At 43.2% G+C, this 21,184-nt stretch overlaps 1 protein-coding gene across 7 annotated transcripts in view; it reads left to right on the plus strand.

Annotated features, from left to right (window-relative positions):
• The first annotated feature begins 341 nt into the window (after positions 1 to 341).
• The window catches only part of SLC44A3 (solute carrier family 44 member 3), a 96,700-nt gene continuing 75,857 nt past the window's right edge, over positions 342 to 21,184 (plus strand). For 5 of the 7 annotated variants that reach the window (XM_019668195.1, XM_019668196.1, XM_019668194.1 and 2 more), the window contains exons 1-8: positions 342 to 496; positions 964 to 1,071; positions 4,951 to 5,093; positions 7,802 to 7,938; positions 8,856 to 8,949; positions 16,316 to 16,476; positions 18,058 to 18,147; positions 19,394 to 19,518. In XM_019668195.1, the coding sequence (XP_019523740.1) occupies positions 470 to 496; positions 964 to 1,071; positions 4,951 to 5,093; positions 7,802 to 7,938; positions 8,856 to 8,949; positions 16,316 to 16,476; positions 18,058 to 18,147; positions 19,394 to 19,518 (885 nt within the window). In that variant the 5' untranslated portion in view covers positions 342 to 469. Of the gene's footprint in view, positions 497 to 526; positions 832 to 963; positions 1,072 to 4,950; positions 5,106 to 7,801; positions 7,939 to 8,855; positions 8,950 to 16,315; positions 16,477 to 18,057; positions 18,148 to 19,393; positions 19,519 to 21,184 lie in introns of those variants that run through there. The other 2 variants (XM_019668198.1, XM_019668199.1) reach the window with 2 other exon arrangements.

Genomic DNA, 21,184 nt, shown 5'->3' on the forward strand with positions numbered 1-21,184 from the left:
ATTAGGGATAACAATAGTTTATGCCATGTGGATTATGTAATAATGCTTGTAACGCAGTACAACAAAATCTGGCACAGGTGAACGCTACTCACCTGTTCCCTGTGGATCATACACCACACCTGTCCTCACTCCTAGGGATGGATTGGCCCAGACTTCCTACTTTCTGCTCACGGCCGATGGGGACCAGCTAACGAGGCCGCAGCCGGGACCCACCAGGGGACCCCAGTGCTGCCCTCGAAGAGGTGGGTGTCTGGGGTACCGGGGAGGCGGGGCCTCTCGGGAACGCAGCAAGCACGGCGGCTGACTCCGGCGTGCGGGTACGCGCAGAGGGCGGAGTTCGCGGCGCTGGGAGGCGGCCGCCCGGGGGCGCTGCGCCCCTACCTGCCGCTGGGGCTGGGGCTGGGACTGGGACTAGAGGTGGACAGTTGCGGGCGCTGTGCCGGCCCCCAGTCCCGGCCGGGAGCGCAGGATGCGTTGCCTCGGCGCCAAGTGCCTGGTGAGTGTCCGCCCCGGGGGAAAGGATTCAGGGGGAGGTAACCGGGAGAAGTAGGTTCAGGCCCCTCCTGGACGCACCTGCCCTAACAGGACACCTCTGCCTTTCCTAATCCGCGCGGATAAAGCCCGGCGCTCCAAGCCCTGGGCACCCCTGGAGGGGGACCTCGGATCCCACTGCGGTGCTGGGGCACAGGCAAGAGAGAGGCTGGCGGTGGGGCACGACCTTGGGGCCGCCTCCAGGTGCACTTCCAGGTAGGGACTTGGCGACTGGGGACTTCACATCCGTTCCGCACGAGAAGGCGTTTCCAAGCTCCACGAAAGCTCCAGGCGGCCACGGTACAATGCAAACAACCAAACAAAAAGTTACTTTGAACAGTCTTCGAGTCAGTTTGGGTTCCGTTTCCAGGTCGGGACCCATATGGGGCTTTATCCCCTTTTCTTCAACTTTCTCCCCTCTTTTTCTGGAAGGTTTCTGCAGAGAGAACTCCCAGGCAACGACAGTGGCGACCGCAGATTTATAGGAAATGCACAGATACGACGTGGTTGTTCTTGTTCTTTCTCTTTTGGACGGGTTTGGTAAGTGTGGGTGCCTGACGGGGAAGACATCAGAGTTATGTGTCCCCCAATAACTGTGCCCCAAATATAAATCACATGCCTAGGGCCTTTCTTGAGGAAGCCAGGGCTTCTGGGGGGTACCCCGTGAAAGTTGGTGCTGCGGTGAGTGACACCTGCCGTGATAACAGAATAAAGATCAGTCCTGGGGAGGTCTCACCCTCCTAGGTTTGCTCAGTTGGAGAGGCTGTGTTGTTGCTGCAGGCCTCCAAAGGCAAGGCCCCATTAGGAAATAAAAATCGCCCCTTGCAGCGGGAATTGTTTAATAGACCAGTGTGTGGTCTCTTCGCTGAGCTCACTCTATGGAAGTTCTTTTACCACCTCAGCCCCCCCCAAATTAAAATGTTCCCCATATGTTTGCTGTTCTTCTAACACAGGAAAATCTAGGGTGAGCCTAGAAATAAATTACTCTTACTTTAGCTAAGCAGAACATACACACTCTTGGTATGTTGTGTTTAGCAGCCGCAGCAGACAGGGAAACAGGCCTTTGATATAAACCCTCTAGTTAGATAGGTAATGATTTTTTTTCCAAGTTTTTTTTTTCTAGTTTCCAGGTATGTATAATTGCTGGTAGACCTCATCAGGCTGTGCCATTTTAGTCCTGGGAGAGTCTCTCAGAAGCTGAATCTTGAGGCATTGATACGTATTTTAGAGTTGTAGGTAAGAACAGAGAAAGCCTCACTCAGCTTTTTCCAAGACCATGTTCATGAAATCATCCATTTCAGATTGAGGCATGCATTTGCTGCCTGGTAAGTGATTAATTTATAAAATCCGATAATAGCTACCAGAGAGTAATTGCCTTTGTTGAAAAGATTTAAATTGTGGGGAACTCTGGAGCTACAGTGGCTTTTTAGAGCTGTCCCCAGCTGTGCTTAGATGGCCAAGCCTTGATATTCCTGCATCGAGTCGTCATTGAACATGGGTCACCCTAAGAAAGAGCATGACCTGTGATGTAGTGCTTTCTGCAGCTGAGGCAATCCCTAGAACAACAGTGGGGGATCGGAGTGCCATATCAGTGTTCAGCACAGTTACATTTAGGTAAAGATAGAATCTGAGCAGTAAAAAAGTTTCAAGGCTTATAATTAAGGCATGTTCTGGAATCTGTAGGATGGACTCTGTTTCTGATATTCTGTATCAAGCCACATTGCAGACAAATGCTAGCCTCTGCATAATGTTTGGTTTGGAAAGACTGGCCTTTGGAGCAAGCCATTGAGTTGCTCCAGGCTAGCTGTGCCCTAACAGGAGCTAGATATCTCCAGTAAAAATGTCATGTCAAACTAAAAAAAAAAAAAAAAAAAAGGATTTAAATTGGAATAGTCCCTAAAATATCATATTTGTTTCTCTTTCTTTAGGAAAGCATTTATTCACTTGTTGACTTTCCTAACTGATTTCCTATGGACAGACACGGTTACAGGCACAGTGAAAGGTTGGGCCTGAAAAGTGTGACCATATGTTCTGTAGTCTATATCATGGCCCTTGGAGCTGAGAGAAATTGTGCACCTACACCACCTCTTCCTTAGCTCCCTACAGAAGGCTGGTGTTTCTATCTGGGTCTGCAATTGTATAAATGCATGGAGCAGCTGTCCTGCCTGTGCCTGGCAGCTTTGATCTTTGGCTGTTATGTTATTTAATGGTCTTCACTAGCCCCTAGTACTTCCAACCTAGTATATCACTACCGAACTCTCAGTCCAACGGCTATCTGGGGGCATGATAGCCTGAACAATTATGAACCATCTGAGAGGTGGCACAGAATTAGAAACTGCTCTAAAATTACATGCCATTTGCAAAATAAACCTGAAGCCTTCAATATTCCCTTACTACATTAAAGTTGAATAATGAGAGTCCTTAGTTGACCGGCTTTTAGTATCTTCTGCAACATTTTTAAGCCATAGATATTTAAAACAGACCAAGGAGTGGTTTTTTTGTTTTTGTTTTTGTTTTTATGCTTCTATTGTACAGTCTTTCTGGTCCTGTGATGTCCTGATCTTGGTGACATGCTGGACAGGATTATTATTGATGGTGCTGCCTGAGGTTAGAGCTGGACAAAGGAGGTTTGGGCCAAGGGTCCAGAATTACAAATAGGGACGTCCTGTTGTAGATAGAGTACCAGATTTTTTAATATTTTCATGAGACACGTAGGGCAGAATGTCTCAAAGTCTGGACCATCTCTGCTTCTACTTACCTCTCCATTGTCCTCTCCCATCTCACCCTTTCCTACTCCTCTTTTAAGACTCCATTTTCTGATATCACCGTTGATGGTGAACCCCTTAGCAGCCACACTGTACCTGGGACACACACCTACTGAATCACCTATCATATGGAATTGTGATTGTGTGTTTGAAATGAAAGCAAAGTTTTGCTCGTTAAAGTAGTAGAAGTATGTCAGGGACTCAGGATTACCCAAATCCTCTCCCCCTGCCCGCCATAAAACCTTCCACTGCTCCCTATGAGTTTCCCAAGGGAGATATTAATATAAAGAATGCTGATAAGTGGAAAATTTCACTTCATTATTAAATGTCTCATGAGCTGGGCAGAAGCACAGGACCCCTTTCCTCCCTCTAAAGTCCCAACCCAGTCAGGATCACCACAGTCCAAGTTGGAAGGGCAGGAGAAGAATATGCTGAGGCCATGTGGGGGCTCAGTTACACCATAGCGTGGAAGTAAAGGGTGAGGGCTCTGTCCACCAGCAAAGGTGACTCACTCATTCTAGAATCTACCATTAGACTCAGGGGATGCTGGGGGAGTGGGAGCTTCCTTCCAGGACATCTGCAGCTTATACGTTCTGCTTGTCTTCTAAGCCAGGTTCCTTGAGGACAGGGACACTCTTTTGTTCATCTTTCTGGCTCCCAGTAGCAGAGTCTCTGACACACACTGCACATTTGAAGACTGTTATTTTGATTTCTAAATTAATAATGATTGCAGAATATTTGAATCATATTTGACTTTGGGACAATGTACCTTTGGAGCATATGGTATCAATACTACATTAAGTGGTGTGCTATACCCCCCTCCTGGAATGACCAAGAGTATTAAATGGTATTCTATGCATCATATATTGGGAAACTTACAACACCAAATTTGTTTTAGAGGAAAATACATTGTCAATCTTGATAGAAGGCCTGTCAAGCATATTAATGAAACTGAAATTTTGAGCTGAAATTTCAAATATTCCACACTTATTATGAAATTGGATAAAAATAACATAACTTGCAAGATATTCGTGTCCCGTAGAATACCTGAGGTTCTTTATTTTGCATATTTTAAGCATATTTCAAAACACCATTTTCACACTTACTGCACACGGTATTTTGGTACGTATCAACTGTGTTGTCTCAACCCTTGTGGGTCAGTCTTCCATTAAGACTAAAAGAAAAAGGAAGTGAGAAGGGGAGGTGGAAGGAGGAGGAGGAAGGGAGGAAAAGAGAGAAGAAGGAAGGGAGGAGGGACGGGAAGGGAAAAAAGAAGGGAGGATGGATGGATGGATGGATGAAAACTCATGGAAAGAAGCAGCATAGCCCTTGTGTTCTTAGATAAAACAAGAACCTCAAAGGAAAGAAAATTGAGCTGTCCTGATGAACTTAGGCCAAGAGGAAAACGATGACAGACTCTTAGAGAAGAGAGTGAGAAGATGGACAGGAATCTGTGTCAACGTTTTAGAATGTTCTCCTACTTAACCTGTTAAAACGAGTAGCAGCGTCCTGACAGTACTGCTGGAGGACAGAAGTGCAGTGATGCTAGGGAGTTCATTTTCTCCCCAGTTCCATTTCATGTCAGCATTCAGGGATAGGGGACTGGTTTGCAGCTCTTTGGCCAGGCTTTGATGTGCTACCTGGGTTTTGCCAGATGTTCATCACAGGCTACTCAGTGGTGGCTGGAGCCACAGGAAGACTCCTCTTTGGCTATGACAGCTTTGGCAACGTGTGTGGCAAGAAGAACTACCCAGTAGAAGGGGCTCCTCTTTCAGGGCAGGACATGACCCTAAAAAAGTAAGTGTTCAAGTAAGTCTCCAACCTCTATCATATTTCAAACTTTGTATAAATTAACTCATTCTGAGCCTGGAAACTGTTTCCCCATTCAAAACTCTGTGAATTCATCTCATAATAAGGGGGACATGTGTGTGGTAGTAAGGACACAGGTTTTAGAATCAGCCAGTCCTAAAATCAAATTCAGCCTCTGCTACTTTTCAGCTATTTGACCATGGGCAGAGTACTTACCCTTTCTGAGCTGAGTTTTCAACCTTTTAAGCATGGTTTATTAGACCAACCTCACAAGGTTGCTTTAACTATCCACTGAGACACAGCTTGAGCTTACTAAATGTTAGTTGTTACCATTATAATAATGTATGAGAATCATGTTACCAATTGTATGTTACCAACTGTGCACCCTCCACAGTATTGTTCCAACGTGGAAATACCTGGATTCCGACTGGGAATGCTGGGGACTGTCCTACCCTCTCCCCAGTCTGCACTCTCAACCATGTCACTGGGGGGTCACATTTCCCCCCTCCAACACCAACACAGAAACTAGAAGGAAAGAGAAGAGATAAGAGTCCCCTGAGGGGAGAGAAATTCCTGGCCATGATTTTCTAAGATGGAAACTGACTGCTTGTAATAATTTTTGGAACTTGGTGACCAGAAGCAGCTCCTAGGAAAGAAATCTTGAGGGTCTGAATAGGTCCCAAGTGTAAGCTTGGCATCACCAAATATGAATCTCGGACCAGGCCTCTTCTACCCCCAAGTGTTGCTCCTGAGGTGGGGTGCTTTGTACTTCTGGGCGTACATTACCTGGGGGCATTTCCCCTGCGCTTGTGATGTCATTTGCAGAGACAGGAGGAGGAAGGGGCTGCCCAGAGGCACCCATGCTCCTATGTCACATTATATTCCTAATGCAGTGCTGAGACATAATCATTCTAGTTTGAAAAGTCTCTGATTCATTAACCTCAATAGCCAAAAAGTAGGAACAACCCAAGTGTCTATCAACATATGCATGGATAAGCAAAATGTAGTGTATACATATTATGAGGTATTATTCAGCTTTAAAAAGAATGAAGATTCTGACACGTGCTCCAACATGGGTGAACCCAGAGGATAGTAGGCTAAGTGAAATAAGCCAGTCACAAAAAGAAAAATATTTTATGATCTCTCTTGCGTGAGGTCCCTAGAGTAGTCACATTCATAGAGACAAAGTAAAAGGGTGGTTGCCAGGAGCTGGGGTGGAGGGAGCAATGGCGAGTTATTGTTTAATGGGTAAGGAGTTTCAGTTTTGCAGGATGAAAAGAGTTCTGTGAGTGGATGGTGGTGATGTTTGCACAACAATCATTTAGTGCCACTTAAGATGATTAAGATGGTAAATTATGTGTATTTTACCACAACTAAAAAGAACTTTTAATAAAATATATGTTTATCATACACCCAGAAAATCTGTGCCCCCCTCTCCTGTTTTACCACCTCCCTTTCTCCCACCCTCAGTTGACGGCGGGGGAGAAGTTTCCGGGACCCTCTTCCTGACCCCTCCCCTAGAGGGTCACCTTACAAGGGCTCTTCCTCTGCCATTCCTCTGATCCCAGCAACCTGGACAGGTGTTGGGCATGGGTCAGGGAGCTGCCTCTGCTAGCCCCACACATGACTCATTAATGACACCGGGGTTTTTTTTCTGTGCCCCACCTGCCCAGTGTCTGAGTAGCAGGAGGGTTCTCATGAGTTTTCTGGCTCTCAAACTGCGAGGCAGAGGGAGAGACAGCCTTGGCCGCCTCCTTCTCCCTTCTCACTTCCCTGGGTTCAGCTAGTCTCTGAAGTATAGTCGAACACTCTCAAATATGCTTTCTTGGATTCCATTGATGCAAATGAAATTTGCACCACTTTCTTGGTGCAAATATGCTTTCTTGGATTTCATTGAACAGTCTGTGCACTGCCCTGATCTAGCAATCCGTGGCAGTTCAGTCAGTCCTTTCCCATCCTCAGTGACTTCCTCAGATAACTCCCTAGTGTTATCCCCCAGAAAAGGCTGAATCTGGAAACGGGAAGTTTTGGTAACATTTGAGTGTGGTTCCCAAGCTGTGAGACTCTCTAGATGACCCCCAGTAGGTATAATACATGTTAAATAATGCTGAGGCATTTGATTATAAAAGTTTGCATAGTTATTCCCACATTTGATAGCATGTGGATTTTTTTTTTTTAAGATTTTTATTGGGGAATTGTGGGGATGGGAACAGCGCTGGGGAATTGGGGGAAGGGGAACAGACAAATTGCTCTCCTTTTGTTCTTCAGTCTAGTTGTGGAGGACGTTGCTTCACTGGTCCAAGTTGGCACCATCATTGCGCTCTTCCCAGGGAGGCATATCAGTCGCCGGCTTCTGGACGGCCGTTCACTGTGGCTGCTGGCCGCTCACGCTGGCTGCTGGCCGCACACGGTAGCCCATGGCAACCCACTGCCACAGGGGCTGCAGCCTACACCGTTGCCGGCGAATCAAGGCAGCCCAGCTCCAGGTTGAGCTGTTGTTCAGCATCTTAGCTGTGGAGGGCAGTGTCACTGGCCCTCATATGTGGGATCCGAACCGGGGCCCTCTGGAGTCCCAAGCCAGCTCTTAACCATTGCGCCACTCGGCCGGCCCATCATGTGGATATTTTTTAAGTCCCGCAATTAACCCCAATGAGAAGACATGTTCTAAGACGTGTCTTCTGCTTCCTGTCTCCTAGACATGTGTTCTTTATGAATTCCTGCAATCTGGAAGTCAAGGATGGGAAGCTTGTTTCCACCACTCTCTGCATATCCAGCTGTCCTGAAGAGCAGCTTGATACCCTGGAAGAGATCCAGCTCTTTGCAAAGAACAATGGTAGGTACTGAGGGACAGGTTCTTCTCCCTGATGCTGGGAACCATGGTGGGGTAACCTGTGCAGACCTACGGAAGACAATTTACCCTGACACTGTTTTCTCCGGAAAGGTGGAAATTGTCCTTCTTTGGGGGCCTCTTCTTGTGTGGAAAAGGCCATAAACAATATCTCTTGAGCTTGTTCAGTTTCATTCAAGATTATTTGGATTTACCAGAAACTCTAGCTGTTCTCTGCTCACTGCTGGGGAACATAGAGTAGATGGCAGACATTTAGGGCCTAAGGGCAGGGTCAGACGGGTCAGAGAGCTCTGTGCACATGGGCACATCCAGTCCTAGAGGGGCACCCCCAGGCTGCCTGTTGAATTACCAACAAGTATATTCTTTCATTAAAATGTTGGGGCTCATGACTACCGGTGGGATAGTTGTAAGTTGTACCAAACATTTGTGTAACTGAAGTACTTTGCTCTGTCTGAGCCCACTTTTCAGATTTACGTAAAAGGATTAAACAACCAAAGGAAAATAAAAGAAATTGGAGGCAACCCACTGCCAATTTTATCTGCCTAGGAAATAGCATACCAGGTTTTTAAAACTTGTTTGCAAGGCTGGGTTGAAAATATCAAGCATGTACAATAAATAACCTTCAACTCATTTTAGTACCAATCATATAATGGTAGTATAATTTTAGTTGTGAATTTATGGTTTTAGAGAGAGAGTAAAAAAGAGAGGACCTACTTGACCTCAGGTGGTTATGCTTATCCTTTTTGTCTCTAGGTCACCCATAGACCTATTTTCTAGATCTGAGTGGTTTATTCTGTCCACTTACCAGTTTTGTAAAATGACTGTGGTTTCCTTACTGGATCCTCTGGAAACATGGGCACAGTATAGGAAAATGATACCGTTTGTGCACCTTCTGCTTTCAGGGTCCTTCCTGTGTGTTTATAATTTGAATTCCTCCAACTACACCCAGAATCCACATGCAGACTCATTGTGCCCCAGGCTACCAGTTCCTCCAAGGTAAAAGCTTCCATATTTTTTCCTTATCCATCAACAGAAGCGACTGGGTACTTGGTGCATATCTGTTACTTTTCTAGGTATTGTGGGAAGCTCAAGGCAGATAACAGGTAGAGCCCCTGCTTGCAGGGTGCTTACAGTCTACAGGGAACCAGAGATTAAACAAGGAAGGATTATATGCAACATACAACAGACAATGGATTAGGAACCAGGCTAAATAAGGAGAAAACCGAACAAACAGTAAAGATAAAGGTAGTCCTAGACAACACTAGAGCTAGCAAAAGTAACATATGAATTGTTGCTGAGTGGGTTTTATAAAGTAGTTTGTGTGCATTTTTTCTACTCCAACTATTTGTTACAAAGTAGAAATTGTTGACTTTTGCTTTTTTTTTATTGCAATCAGACAATGTTAGTTTGTAAAGCTCTAGGTTTCTCCATGAGAAACAGACCTAGATGTGCAAGGCCAAGGGGCCACCACAACTTTCTTCTCAATGAAAATAGAAAACAGGTCCTTCTCAAGAAGACCGCTCAGTGACTCTTTTCAGGGTCTTATTCATCCCCATCAACTAGAGCAGGACCTGGCATACAGGTGGCACTTTATAAATATTCATAGATAAAGCTGTAATGATGAAGCAGTGGTTGCACTGCCATGGTAAATGGCTCACGTTTGGGCCGTTGAGAAAGAAGGCTAATGGGGAAAATGCAATTAATAATCATTGCCACTGTCACCATGCTGAGATGTACTGAAGGAAGACTTGGGTTTATTTTGTATTACCCTTCTTTTGAAAACTGTAAATATGTTTAAATGAATGAGACTTCTGTACAAAATCCCTGAGAAATAATCATTTAAGTAGAACAAGGTATTGTGTCAACTGTCTAGTACAGTGTCTATCAAACTCTTGGTTGGGACTCACAGTAAGAAATTTATTACATCAGAACCCCAGTATGTACATCCCTGCATACATACTTATGTATATGGAGCAGAAATAGAAGTCTCAAAAAGCAAGTTTTCCCCTTATTACATATGACTCACTCTAATAGTTCCTAATTTACTTTACTTTAAAAAAAAATAATCTATTTCATAGTCTTCTAATGGGTTGCAAGTGAAGCTTGGAAATGCTGATCTAGCAGGTGCTAAAAAAAGTAACGTGAGTAAGTTGTAAATGAGTAGGAGGAAGAATATAGTTAATCATCCTTGTGACATTCTTTTCTAAAATAAATACTTTGTGCTATAAGCAGTTGAAAGCAGAGAGAATTATTTGCAGAGGTGAATACCCATTGCATTTTTCTATAATATTTTTAAAATTCTGGGTCATGTCAGATATCATAAAACTGTCTTGATGAAACAAACTGAACCCAGGAAAATAAACTACAATAGTTTAATAGTTTGAAGGGAAATTGTTTCAAGAGAGAAGGATTTTTTTTTAACTTTATACCCTTTGACCCTCAACTCCCCATGACCCCCTCCCCCCAGCCCCTGGCCACCACCATTCTAATTTTTGCTTCTATGAGACTATTTTATTTTTTCTAACGACATTTATTGAAACAGTTCCTATAAAGCAGGTCAAATTTCCTTGCTATCCGGGGAAAAAAATCAATATTCCTGAATTTCCCACTACCGCCAGAGCTAACTCACTCCTATGCTACCAAGACAAACTAAATGGTTTTAATTGCAGGGGAGAAAGAGGCATTTGTGGAAATATACTAGGAATCTAATGCACAGCAAACCCAAATGAGATGAAGGCTCATGGGACATATAGTACATTAAAGACATTAATAAATCCCTTAACATTTTGTGTATACCTTACAAAATGCTCTCATATGGTACTTCCCACAGCCCAGTGTGCAGTGTTAGCATCATCCTCATTCTGCAGGTGGCCTGGGGTCCCAGCTCTGCCAATAACTAGCTCGTACTCTTGAAGTTCAGGAGACGCAGGCCCCCCAGGTCTCGGCTGTTTAGTGCAGGGCCAGGCCTCACACCACAGTCATTTTATCTGGCCCTTCTCTCACTAATCAGGGTGAGAGACACTCATTTGATACATGGCATGTAAATCATGGGGAAAATAGAAGCCAAGCACCTTTGAGCAGTCTAAGCATATTCTGGTTCTAAGTCACAACTTGACTTATTTTTTTCTTGATACATAGTCTTTAATACATAAATATCCATATTAGTTTTGCAGTGCTCCTATGTGTATTTTATGTGATATGTATTTTAATGTACATAAAACATATTGCACATTTTTCTTAATGCTCTATGTTTTATAGATCTGTACATGTGAATGAGGGTTAGGAGGATTATAAGGGATGCAGTCAGTGCCCTGCCCAGATCTGCTGTACCAGACTTAGTGGCCCGACTCCCAGCTGTTGTATACATTGGCTGAAAGCCACTCACAGTTGCCACCTTCTCTGAAGAACTGCCCTTGGTCAAACAGAAGCCAACTAGTCAGGGAGACTTACCCCTCCCTGTCACCCCCACCCCTAGAATGTGGCCAATGACTGACAGATATAGGGGTACAAGTGCCCCAGAGCTCCCCCTGGGGTCAGGCTAAAGTGAGTCTGTGGCTGAGACCCCCTCCTCACTATTCCTTTTATTTCTTTACCCTTTTCTTTTTCATTCCCTTCCTCCTAAGAACACTGTACTCCAGAATCACTTAAACAAGAATCCCCATCTCAGGCTCTGCTTTTAGGGAAACTGACCTATGATGGTGACTGCACATCATCATTTAAACTGGTACCACCACCGTTCTGTTCTCTACGTCTATGAGATTGACTGTGTTAGATTGCACATGTAAGTGAAATCATGTAGTATTTGTGTTTGAAAAGGATTTTTTAAAGAACGCTGTTTGTAACTGTGCCTGCAGAAGGAATTGAAAGAGAATGGAATTTTTCAGGTTGTAACTTAACCTGAGTTGGATCAATTCTCCTTTTCCTATACATGGGACGGCAACTGCAACTCCATGGAAGCTTGATATTGATGATGATAACAGCAAGCACTTACTGAGCTTGTGATATTTGTCAGGTACTTTTCTAAGCTCTTGATGTATATTAATTTATTTGGACCTCGCAAAGCCTCTGTGCTGTAGGTATTGTTTTCATCCTTATTTTATAGCTAAGAAAAGTGTTGCAGAGACGGGTTAAGGTTGTGGTTTTGCTGGCATTCAAACTCAAACAGCATCCACGTTGATTTCTATAACGCCAAACAAACAGTCAAGGCTACATTGGTTTTATTTTGCCTGGCAAATGGCCTCCTTGGGCTCACACCAAAGTGTGTGTACGGGGTCCCATCCCATGTGTTCTAGGGTCACCATCTCTCTACCTCTCAAGCCAGTCCTCATCTTTTCACTGCTTAAATGCAGACCTTTCTAACTTTTCAAGTGAAAACAAAACTGCTTATTGACCAGCCTTACTTGGATGGATTTAGGCAGATAGAAATAACCTTGAGGGCTCCATTTCCTTTTCCTACACAAGCAAGTGTTTGTTTTTAGATAGAAATGATCATATTTATCATGGAAGAGCCGGGCCAAGAGCGAATAGCTTGAAAACATGAGAAGTGTGGCTATAGGGCCAAAGTGCATTTTCTAAATACCTCTTTTTGACTAAACTAATTGTTTCTTCTTCCTCTGTTGATCACATGAGGTGTAACATGCCCTTTTAGAGCAATGGCTGAGTATCAAGAAGGTTTGTTACTAGGTAGGTAGGAGCTTTTAAGAGCAGTGAAAAAATACTGCAGAAGATAACATGCAAGCAGATCTTTTTTCCTCTGGTGCTCAATGAACCGTAATATTGTATTTTGAGTCCCCTGTGTATTTAAAATCTGAAAGGCTTAGGTTTTTCCCTTCAGTAAATCACATTCTAGCCCCCCACACACAGGTGCCCATGCGTGTCACTGCATTGTTTGCTCGGATGAATTCCAACAGGGTCATCTAAATATATAGTCAGCTTTCCAAAGTACTTCCTGCAAATATGAGTGGCTTTGCTGGTAGGGAAAGGAAACGCATAAGAGGGGAAGAAACCACAGCCTGTGGCCAAAAGACACATCCCCGTCCTAGCTAATGAAGTACTTTGTGGTCAACTGGTTAGCCACCCACCAGGGATGACCTATACTTTATATGCCTCTCCTTACTCTCAGGACTAATGGGTCATTCTTTACCAGCACTGGGTTATTAAATGCTTAAATAGTTAACAAACCGTGTTGACAAAATTAAGGTCTTATGGAGAATTGTATTTGGGGAAAAACAAATAAAATGATATTAAATCTATATCAGACATTATATCAGACTTTATTTTTCAGAAATACTAAATGAAATTTCAGAAAACACTTGCTTTCAAAACAATTCAGATTTGTTGATGGTAAGACTGTTTAGTAATAGAAAATAAAACGAAATTAAAGTTTTAAAAATTGGAAGGCAAGAGGTAAAATTACTCTGCAGATGGTAAGAAAATTAACTGGAAAACTACAAATGATAAGAGAACTTAGGTTGCAGGGAACAAGATAAATATACTGAAATCTGTAGCATTCGTATATTTTTTAAAAGACTCCTTTTACCACAAGAAAAAAATACATACAAAAACAAAAGTCCCTAGAAAGAAATTTAATAACAAATGAATAAGAACCACAGAAAGAAAACTTCAGTAGACTTCTAAAGAAAAGTTGAACAAATGGAAAGACAAACTGGGTTCTTGATAGTACAATTCAGCATATAAAGATGTCATTTCTCCTAAAGTGGGGATATAAATTTATCATGATTGCAGTAAAAATAACAACAGGATTTTCCCCAGAAACTAGATAAGCTGATTTGAAAGCTTGTAATGAAAACTTAAAATGAAAAACAAGAATGGCCAAGAAAAATCTGAAAAAAGAAAAACAATGTAGAGGACTAGCCCTTCCAGTTTTTTAAAAACTATACTAGCCCTTCCAGTTTTTTAAACAACATAGTACTGGAAGCCATGGGAGAATTATTTTATAACCTGAAAGTAAGGCAGGCTTCTAACTCTGATGTAAAACTCAGAAAACATAAAATAAAACATTGAAAAATTTGGCTGCATTAAAAACAAATACTTCTGCATGACAGAAACACTAGAGACAAAATTAACAGGCAAAGAAGTTGCAATTTACATGAAAAAGATTAATTTCTCTAATTTATGAGGTCTTACTAATCAGCTTTTAATATACCAATTTCTCAATATAAAAATTAGATAAGGATATACATTGATGCTTCGAAGAAAAAAAAACATAATGTTGTTAAACCATACAAAAAGAGGCTGGACTTCCCTCAAGTAGGGGAGGCTCCATTTAAGACTCTTTTACCTCGAAGACTGGCAACATCACTGGAAGGTTTGCTAATGCATTGTATTGGCAAGGGTGTGGGGAAATAGGCAGTGAGGGCAATTCACCAATATTCATCAGTGATGAATGTGCACACCTTTTTTTTTTTTTTTTTTTTGTAGCTGAGCCATCCTGCCACCTGTTGGCAGCTCAGCGGCTGCTCAGCTCGGGCCAGGACTCGAACCGCTGTTGCTCAGAGCTCAAACTCTTGAGCGAGCTCTTAACCAACTGAGCCACTCATCCGGCCCCTACACCTTTTAATCAAGCATTTCTACTTCTAGAAATTTAATCTACAGGTATCCTTATACCAATATGAAAGGACATTTGTGCAAGTTTATTCACTGCAGTGTTTGTAATAGCAAAAGACTGAAAACAATGGCTATCAGTGGAGGGCTGCTTAAGTAAACTTTGGTATATCATTTAACACTATTTAGCTCTTTTTTTAAATAAGAGACTAGCAAGCTGGGAATAACGCAGAGCTTTCTCAGTCGGATAAAGAAATCTACAATTCTATGAGAAATCTACAATTAATCTGTACTTAAAGGTGAGTTATTGATCCACCTAAGATTAGAAATAAGGCAAGGATATCTGCTGTTACCACTTTCACTCAACATTGTAAGGGAGGTCCTAGGAATGCCAATAAAGTAAGGAAAAGAAAAAGCAAGGAAAAAATGAAACCATCTTTATTTACAGGTGGCCTAATTATTTACGTAGATAGTCCAAAGGTTACTTAATCTCTTTGTGGAAAACAGTAAAGCTAAATTTCAACATATCAGTTTTATAAAGCAGGTTATGGTGATTTAGCAGCACATAGGAAAGCAAGAAAATGTGTCACACTTATACCAAATTAAGGATGTTGAGTTATGTTACTAATGTATACAACTTTAATTTTGTTTAACAATATCTGCCAAAATAAGCCTTATTCCCTATAACTTAAAGTGTGTGTATATAGTTTATTATGTACAGTTAATTCCACTGTTTTGGCTGTAATAAAATTGTTTTTGAAATAAAAAAAGAAGATGCAAAGGAGTTTTTAAAATAACTAAGTGCACTTTGCAAAATTGCAAGATATGAGGTCAAAATGAATTTCTATATACTAGCAGCAAACAATTAGGAAATAAATTTTTTAAGTCTATCTTCAGCAGCATCAAAATATAGGATACTTGGGAATAAATTTAACAGAAAGCACGGGCAACCTCAGCTGAAAAGTTAAAGCCATTGCTGAGAGACACTCACACCTCAATCAGTAGAGAAATATTCCTTATTCACAAATTGGAAGTTGTTAATATTGTTAGAATGTCACTTCTTCCCAAATTATTCTTCCCAAGTTGTGTGCAACACAATCCTCCCAATATAATTTTTGTAGAAATTGACAAGTTTATTCTCAAAAATACAGAAAAGCTAAGATCTAGGGTCACAAAAAATCTTGAAGAAGAACAAAGTTAGAGGGTTCACAGCATCTGATTTCAAGACTTACTATAAAGCTACAGTGATTAAGCCGGTGTGGTGTTGGAATGAGGAGAGACAAATAGATAAATGATCAAAATAGAGAGCCCAGAAATGGAATTACATATACATGGTCAATGATTTTTAATGAAAGTACCAAAGCAATTTCATGGGGAAAGAAGTGTTTTCAACAAATGATATGGGGAAAGAGGACTTTGTATGACAACTGTTACCTCATAAACAAAAATTAATTTGAGATAAATCTTAGACCTAAACATAAGAAATAGGATTCTGGTGTTGGAGTTCCTAGTTCGTGTCTAAGAAGGGCCAAGGCATGAGAGTCAGCAGGTTGCTCTCCAAGTTCAGGTGTCTGGTTTCTAGGAGTGCCCGTAAGTCATTTTCCTTCCAGAGCATCAGCTAGTCACTGTAGCAGCACAGTTGCCTGGCTTTCTAAGAGGTACTTTGCACACAGGGTGATAAACCTTTTTTTTTATTACTGCACATCTTAGGCTTTCTTGGTTGTTGAGAATTTTAAATAAACATCTTTTTTTTAAAGATAACGAATTAAACCTCTACCATTCCATCTTTTATTTTTAGCAAATCTTTTCCCTTGTTTAATCGATGCATTCCTCAAACACCGGAGTGCTATTCTCTGTTTGCATCTGTTTTGGTAAATGATGTTGACACCCTCCATCGAATTCTAAGTGGAATCATGTCAGGAAGAGACACAATCCTTGGCCTGTGTATCCTCTCATTAGGTAATTTTCAGTTAATTTTATTTCATGACGATTTATGGATTGCCAGTTTCTTGCACTTAATGTATATTGTACAATGAAAATTAGCCTCTTGACTTAAATAGAAAACTTCACTTTGTATATTTTCTTTATAGATATATTTTCAATGTTTAGGTTCAAGTGGGAGAGGGGACCGTATAATTGGGGGGAAGACCAGCTGGTTCTCTGCCAAGAGGCTCACGAGGTGGGGGTGCCTTAAAATATAGCAACCATGTTCTAGTGCCTGGGCCTAAGCTCTGCATCAAGACGGATGTGCAAAGCAGATTGCCAGTGTATGAACTGGCCATGAAGAGAACAGCTGTCAGAGGGACCAGAAACACATGTCTTCCGGCCTTCCTGTAGGCAAGCCAGATCAGAAGGCTGCTTAGTGAGCAGTGGAATGAGTTGTGCATCCAGGTCAAATAGCATCATCAGACAGCAATGGCATGATGTGTCCACCTCTTCCAAGGAACATCCCTGCTTTGGGTTGTGGGCAGGTCAAGGCCTGAGCCAGGACATGCCCCTTCCGGGCCCTTGTGGAAACAGCTTCCTACTTCTTAACCCTTTGACTTCCCATTTTCTATGTTTCAGCCTGTGATAAGCCCCTTTAAGAGTTGACTTTCTCTTTGAACAAGGTAATACGCTCTGCTGCTGTGGGCAATAGTGCTGGCCCATTATCTATCCCCTTCCACACTGGCTGCCTCCCAGCCTCTGGGTTGAAAGAAACTCTTTGTTCAGATTGGAACATGATTTTGCCAGTTTACAAGTTGAGTTTTTCATAATTTCAGTACCACAAGGTTACTAATTCCTGAATGCTTGGGATGCTTAACTAGTCACCAGAGTTCTTATGACCCAAATGGGCTGGGCATTGTACTTACTCTTAAGTCATTCAAACCTTAGCAGAATCCTATCACCATTTGCAGAAGAGGAAGCCTGAGGCTTAAAGAGGCTAAGTGACTTGGCCAAGGTCACACATCTAGTAGAGAAAGTGGGAGAGGTGAGACTCAACTCAGATCTGATTCCAAACCCATGTTCTGAACCACTGCACTGAAACAGCTGTATGTAATCCTGATTTCTTACTCAGGAAAACAAAGTAAACTAGTATTTATAAATTCACTATAATACTTAGAATACATTTATCAGCTTAAGAACCCAAAAGTTGGAAAATAATATGCAGATTTTTTACATAGTTTACCATATAGTTAGAATCTTAGATTTTTCATTTGTAAAGGCATTAATCTTTCCTATTTAATTAGAATATCTGATAACACTTAAAGTGAGAGCTTTACATAAGCCTAGTAAGAAGTCAAGAGTTAAGTATGACAAAAAATTTTAAATGGTTCATTTGGACTTGAAAGAAAAAAAAATGTTTTGGGTATTTGGGAATAATACCTGCTTAAAATTAAAAAAAAATATATTCAAGAAGAATGCTTGCACTTTCAGAAGGTGGCTTACAGTAGCGCCTGAACTCACCTATGCTGCCACCCTCACTCTTCGGAAGAGTTTAGTCATTATCGCCCTCACACGTTGGTTGTTGTAGTTTCTATGTTTTGCTTAACTTTTCAGGCTTGTCTTTGGCCATGGTGTTTACTTTTCGATTCATCACCACCCTTCTGGTTCACACTTTCATCGCATTGGTTATTTTGGGATTGTTGTGTAAGTATTTCCACTTGATTTATTTCTTTTTGATTAATAGAAAAGCCTTTCTGTTAAGTACAGGACTTAAAAGTTGCCATTTTTGAGCTAAAAGGGATCTTAGAGAGTCTTTTCATCCAACCCCACCAGGTTACATATGAGAAGACAGGCCCAGGGAGGGCAAGGGGAATAGTGGACGTCTCACAGATGATGGCAGAGTTAACGCTCAGTCTGTTGTGTCTTCTACACTCCGCCCTCTGAGATGAGCCTGCCATTTGAGGGACCTGCTATCCATACAATTAAAAGACAATTCCAATGCCTGTTGGAAGCCTCTTAAAAGATTTCTTCTGATTTTGCACATCTCCCATTGGCACGTGGGTGCCCACATTGTCATGCAAAGGCCACGATCCATCTGAAAAGATGTAGGCACTGAGCTGGGCAGGGCCCTGGAGAACCTCTCTTGTGCCCACTGTTTCCCTATTCATTGCTGGATTTGGGGCCCATCCAAGAAATGTGGGGGTCCAAGAGGCAGGGGCATGGAGGAGGCTTAAGGCAGCAGCTATTTACTAACTGGCCTGGGGTATTTGAGTTTTTAGTCATTGGTACAGCCACAGTGTTTTATTTCCCCATTAATCAGCTATGCCCTCAGCCACTTCGAGCCTCACAGCTCACAGGTACACAGCGTGCCTGGGCTGGAGTACATGCACTGTAGTTGGCGAGGGATGCTTTCCCATCTACAACTAAAGACAACTGTGACCTTCCCAGTCACTGTGGATGTGGTGTAGGTGGCAGTGCCTGAATGCAGAGCAGTTGCAGTTTAAGGTATCTGTCCATTTTTGTAGGTGCCAACTCCATATCCAGGCTCTTGTAGGAGTTGTCACCAGCAGAGCTCGTTTGGAAGTTTTAGACTTTGGACTTTAATGTTGTTCCTTTCACCATCCTGTTGGTGCAGTTTCCTCCCTGCTCACACCCAGACCCAACCTGTGGGCTGGGCTGACAGGACACACCTGTATTCTGGGGTCACCCCCACTGTGTCTCCCAAAGATAAGAATCTACCCCAGATCTGGGGTGGAGGGTGGGGGTCAGGGGCTGCCCTGGCCCTGTCTAGCTCCTTCAGGGAATCTGTCTTGCTGTAAAGCCTAGGGATTTGGGACCTACTGCTTGAGCCGCGACCCGGCGTGTGGTCCCACATGTTGGGATGGAGGGTGGCGGGGGTGGTTGGTTACCTGATGGCAGGTGCTGAGCCCCACAGTGTTTTGCTTTCCAGTTGTCTGCGGTGTCTTATGGTGGCTGTATTATGACTACGCCAATGACCTCAGCATAGCCTTGGACACAGAAAGGGAAAATATGACGTGCTTGCTGGGGTTTGCTGTTGTATCTACAGTTCTCACGGTAAGAAACATGCTTCCAGTAGGAGGTCAAGTAGCCAGCCAGAACTCTGAAATCCAAATAATTGGATTTTAACCAGAAACAGCTTGAATATGTTTTTCTTTTGCCTCAGAGTGTGCATCCACATTTATGTAGTGAATGGACACACATAGTTCAGGTTTTATTTGCGATCCCTTCATAGAGATTCATCAAAACCTCCAAAAAATAAGGAAACATTTCTTCCTTTTTTCCAAGTCATTTCTACCCTCTCTCAGAGTTTGCTTTGTTACCTGTGTTGTCCTTGAAGACGGGAGAACCATTTTCACCCCCAAGTGGCTGTAGGTTGGACACTGTAAGGGGGAGACGGGGGTGGGGGGGCAGACTTAAACAGTGCCTGTTTCCTGTTCCTGAGGATGGATGCTCTGCTCTCTCCCGGGTGTGACAGCTCGCACTGCCCTTGAGCACAGAGAGCCCTTTGTTTCCAAACCTGCTGGCTGCTGGGTTATTTTGGTGTTCAGAGAACCTGCCCGTCTCCTCGGTGAACTCTCTGGTTGAAACAGGCCAGCAGAGTGCTGTTGAGGCAGCAGATAAGGCTGTTGGGGGAGGGTGGTTGGTCACTCCCCAGGTGGTATCAGAAATTCTGGAATCACGGGGTCCCTGAAGAGGGTCTGGAAGTGAATTCAGGGGACCCATGATCATCTTTGCTAGTGTTGCTTACTAACTGTTTTGTGGAGGGGCACTAGCCGGGAGTTTCCACAGCCCATGCAATCTTTCAGCAAGCACACTCTCCCCAACTCAGTTCTCTCTTCTCAGGAAGCCCTTCAGCTCCCACCTGGAGTACATTCTTCACATTTTCTCCATTCTAGTGAGTTTAGGCCTGTGTTCTTCACATAAACTGTGCTCAGGGAGCAAGTGTGTGATGAACTAAAGCTCTGGATTTGTCCAGCCTCAGGCAAGGACCAGCCCGTAGCTGAGCCAGGGCCTGTGAAGGAGGCTGGGGAAAAAGGGCCCCCGGCACCCCAGGCCAGGTGCTGGGCTGCTGGGCATCAGGGGCAGAGTAGGGCTGGGAGTCCGGGAGCGAGCCCCCTTCTTCTCTGAGCCCACCATAGTGCTTCCTTTGTCTTCACACACTGAACCTTTAATGGCCACCCAGATGCCAGGGTCAGAGGTGAATTTGCCTCCTCGCCATGTGTCGGGTGAGTGAAAGGGGAGGCTGTGAGAGCAGAGAGAGGCTGTTTTTACCTGTGTCTGTGAGGACTGTCCCATGGCTGGTACAGAGGATAGAACTGCACCAGAGCTCACACACACTCATTGGGCACGTATGTCGCTGGATGAGCGTATTCTCATAAGATCTCTAGACTGTTCATTGTCGTCACCATTTACTGAGCCCTGCTGTGCACTAAGCAAATGGAGCCAGCAAGACCCAGCACACAGATAGCACATGTCCCATGAGAAGGTGGATTACAAAGCAAGGAAGGCCGTGACATGGTGCAGCGCGAAATATCCCGGCCTTTGCAGCCTTGGTTCTCCATTCAGATCTACACCCCAACCTGTCTCCTTGGAGATGCCTTGGCCACTTAGGCCTCAGTCTCCTCATCTGTCAAATGGGAATACTCCTACAAGCTTGCCCACAGGGGTGTGGCCTTCCTTCCGCTCAATGGGGAATCCACCATAGAAGCTTGAATTTCCA

This window comes from Hipposideros armiger, unplaced genomic scaffold (genome assembly GCF_001890085.2).
Source record: "Hipposideros armiger isolate ML-2016 unplaced genomic scaffold, ASM189008v1 scaffold_519, whole genome shotgun sequence".
Lineage (NCBI taxonomy): Eukaryota > Metazoa > Chordata > Mammalia > Chiroptera > Hipposideridae > Hipposideros > Hipposideros armiger.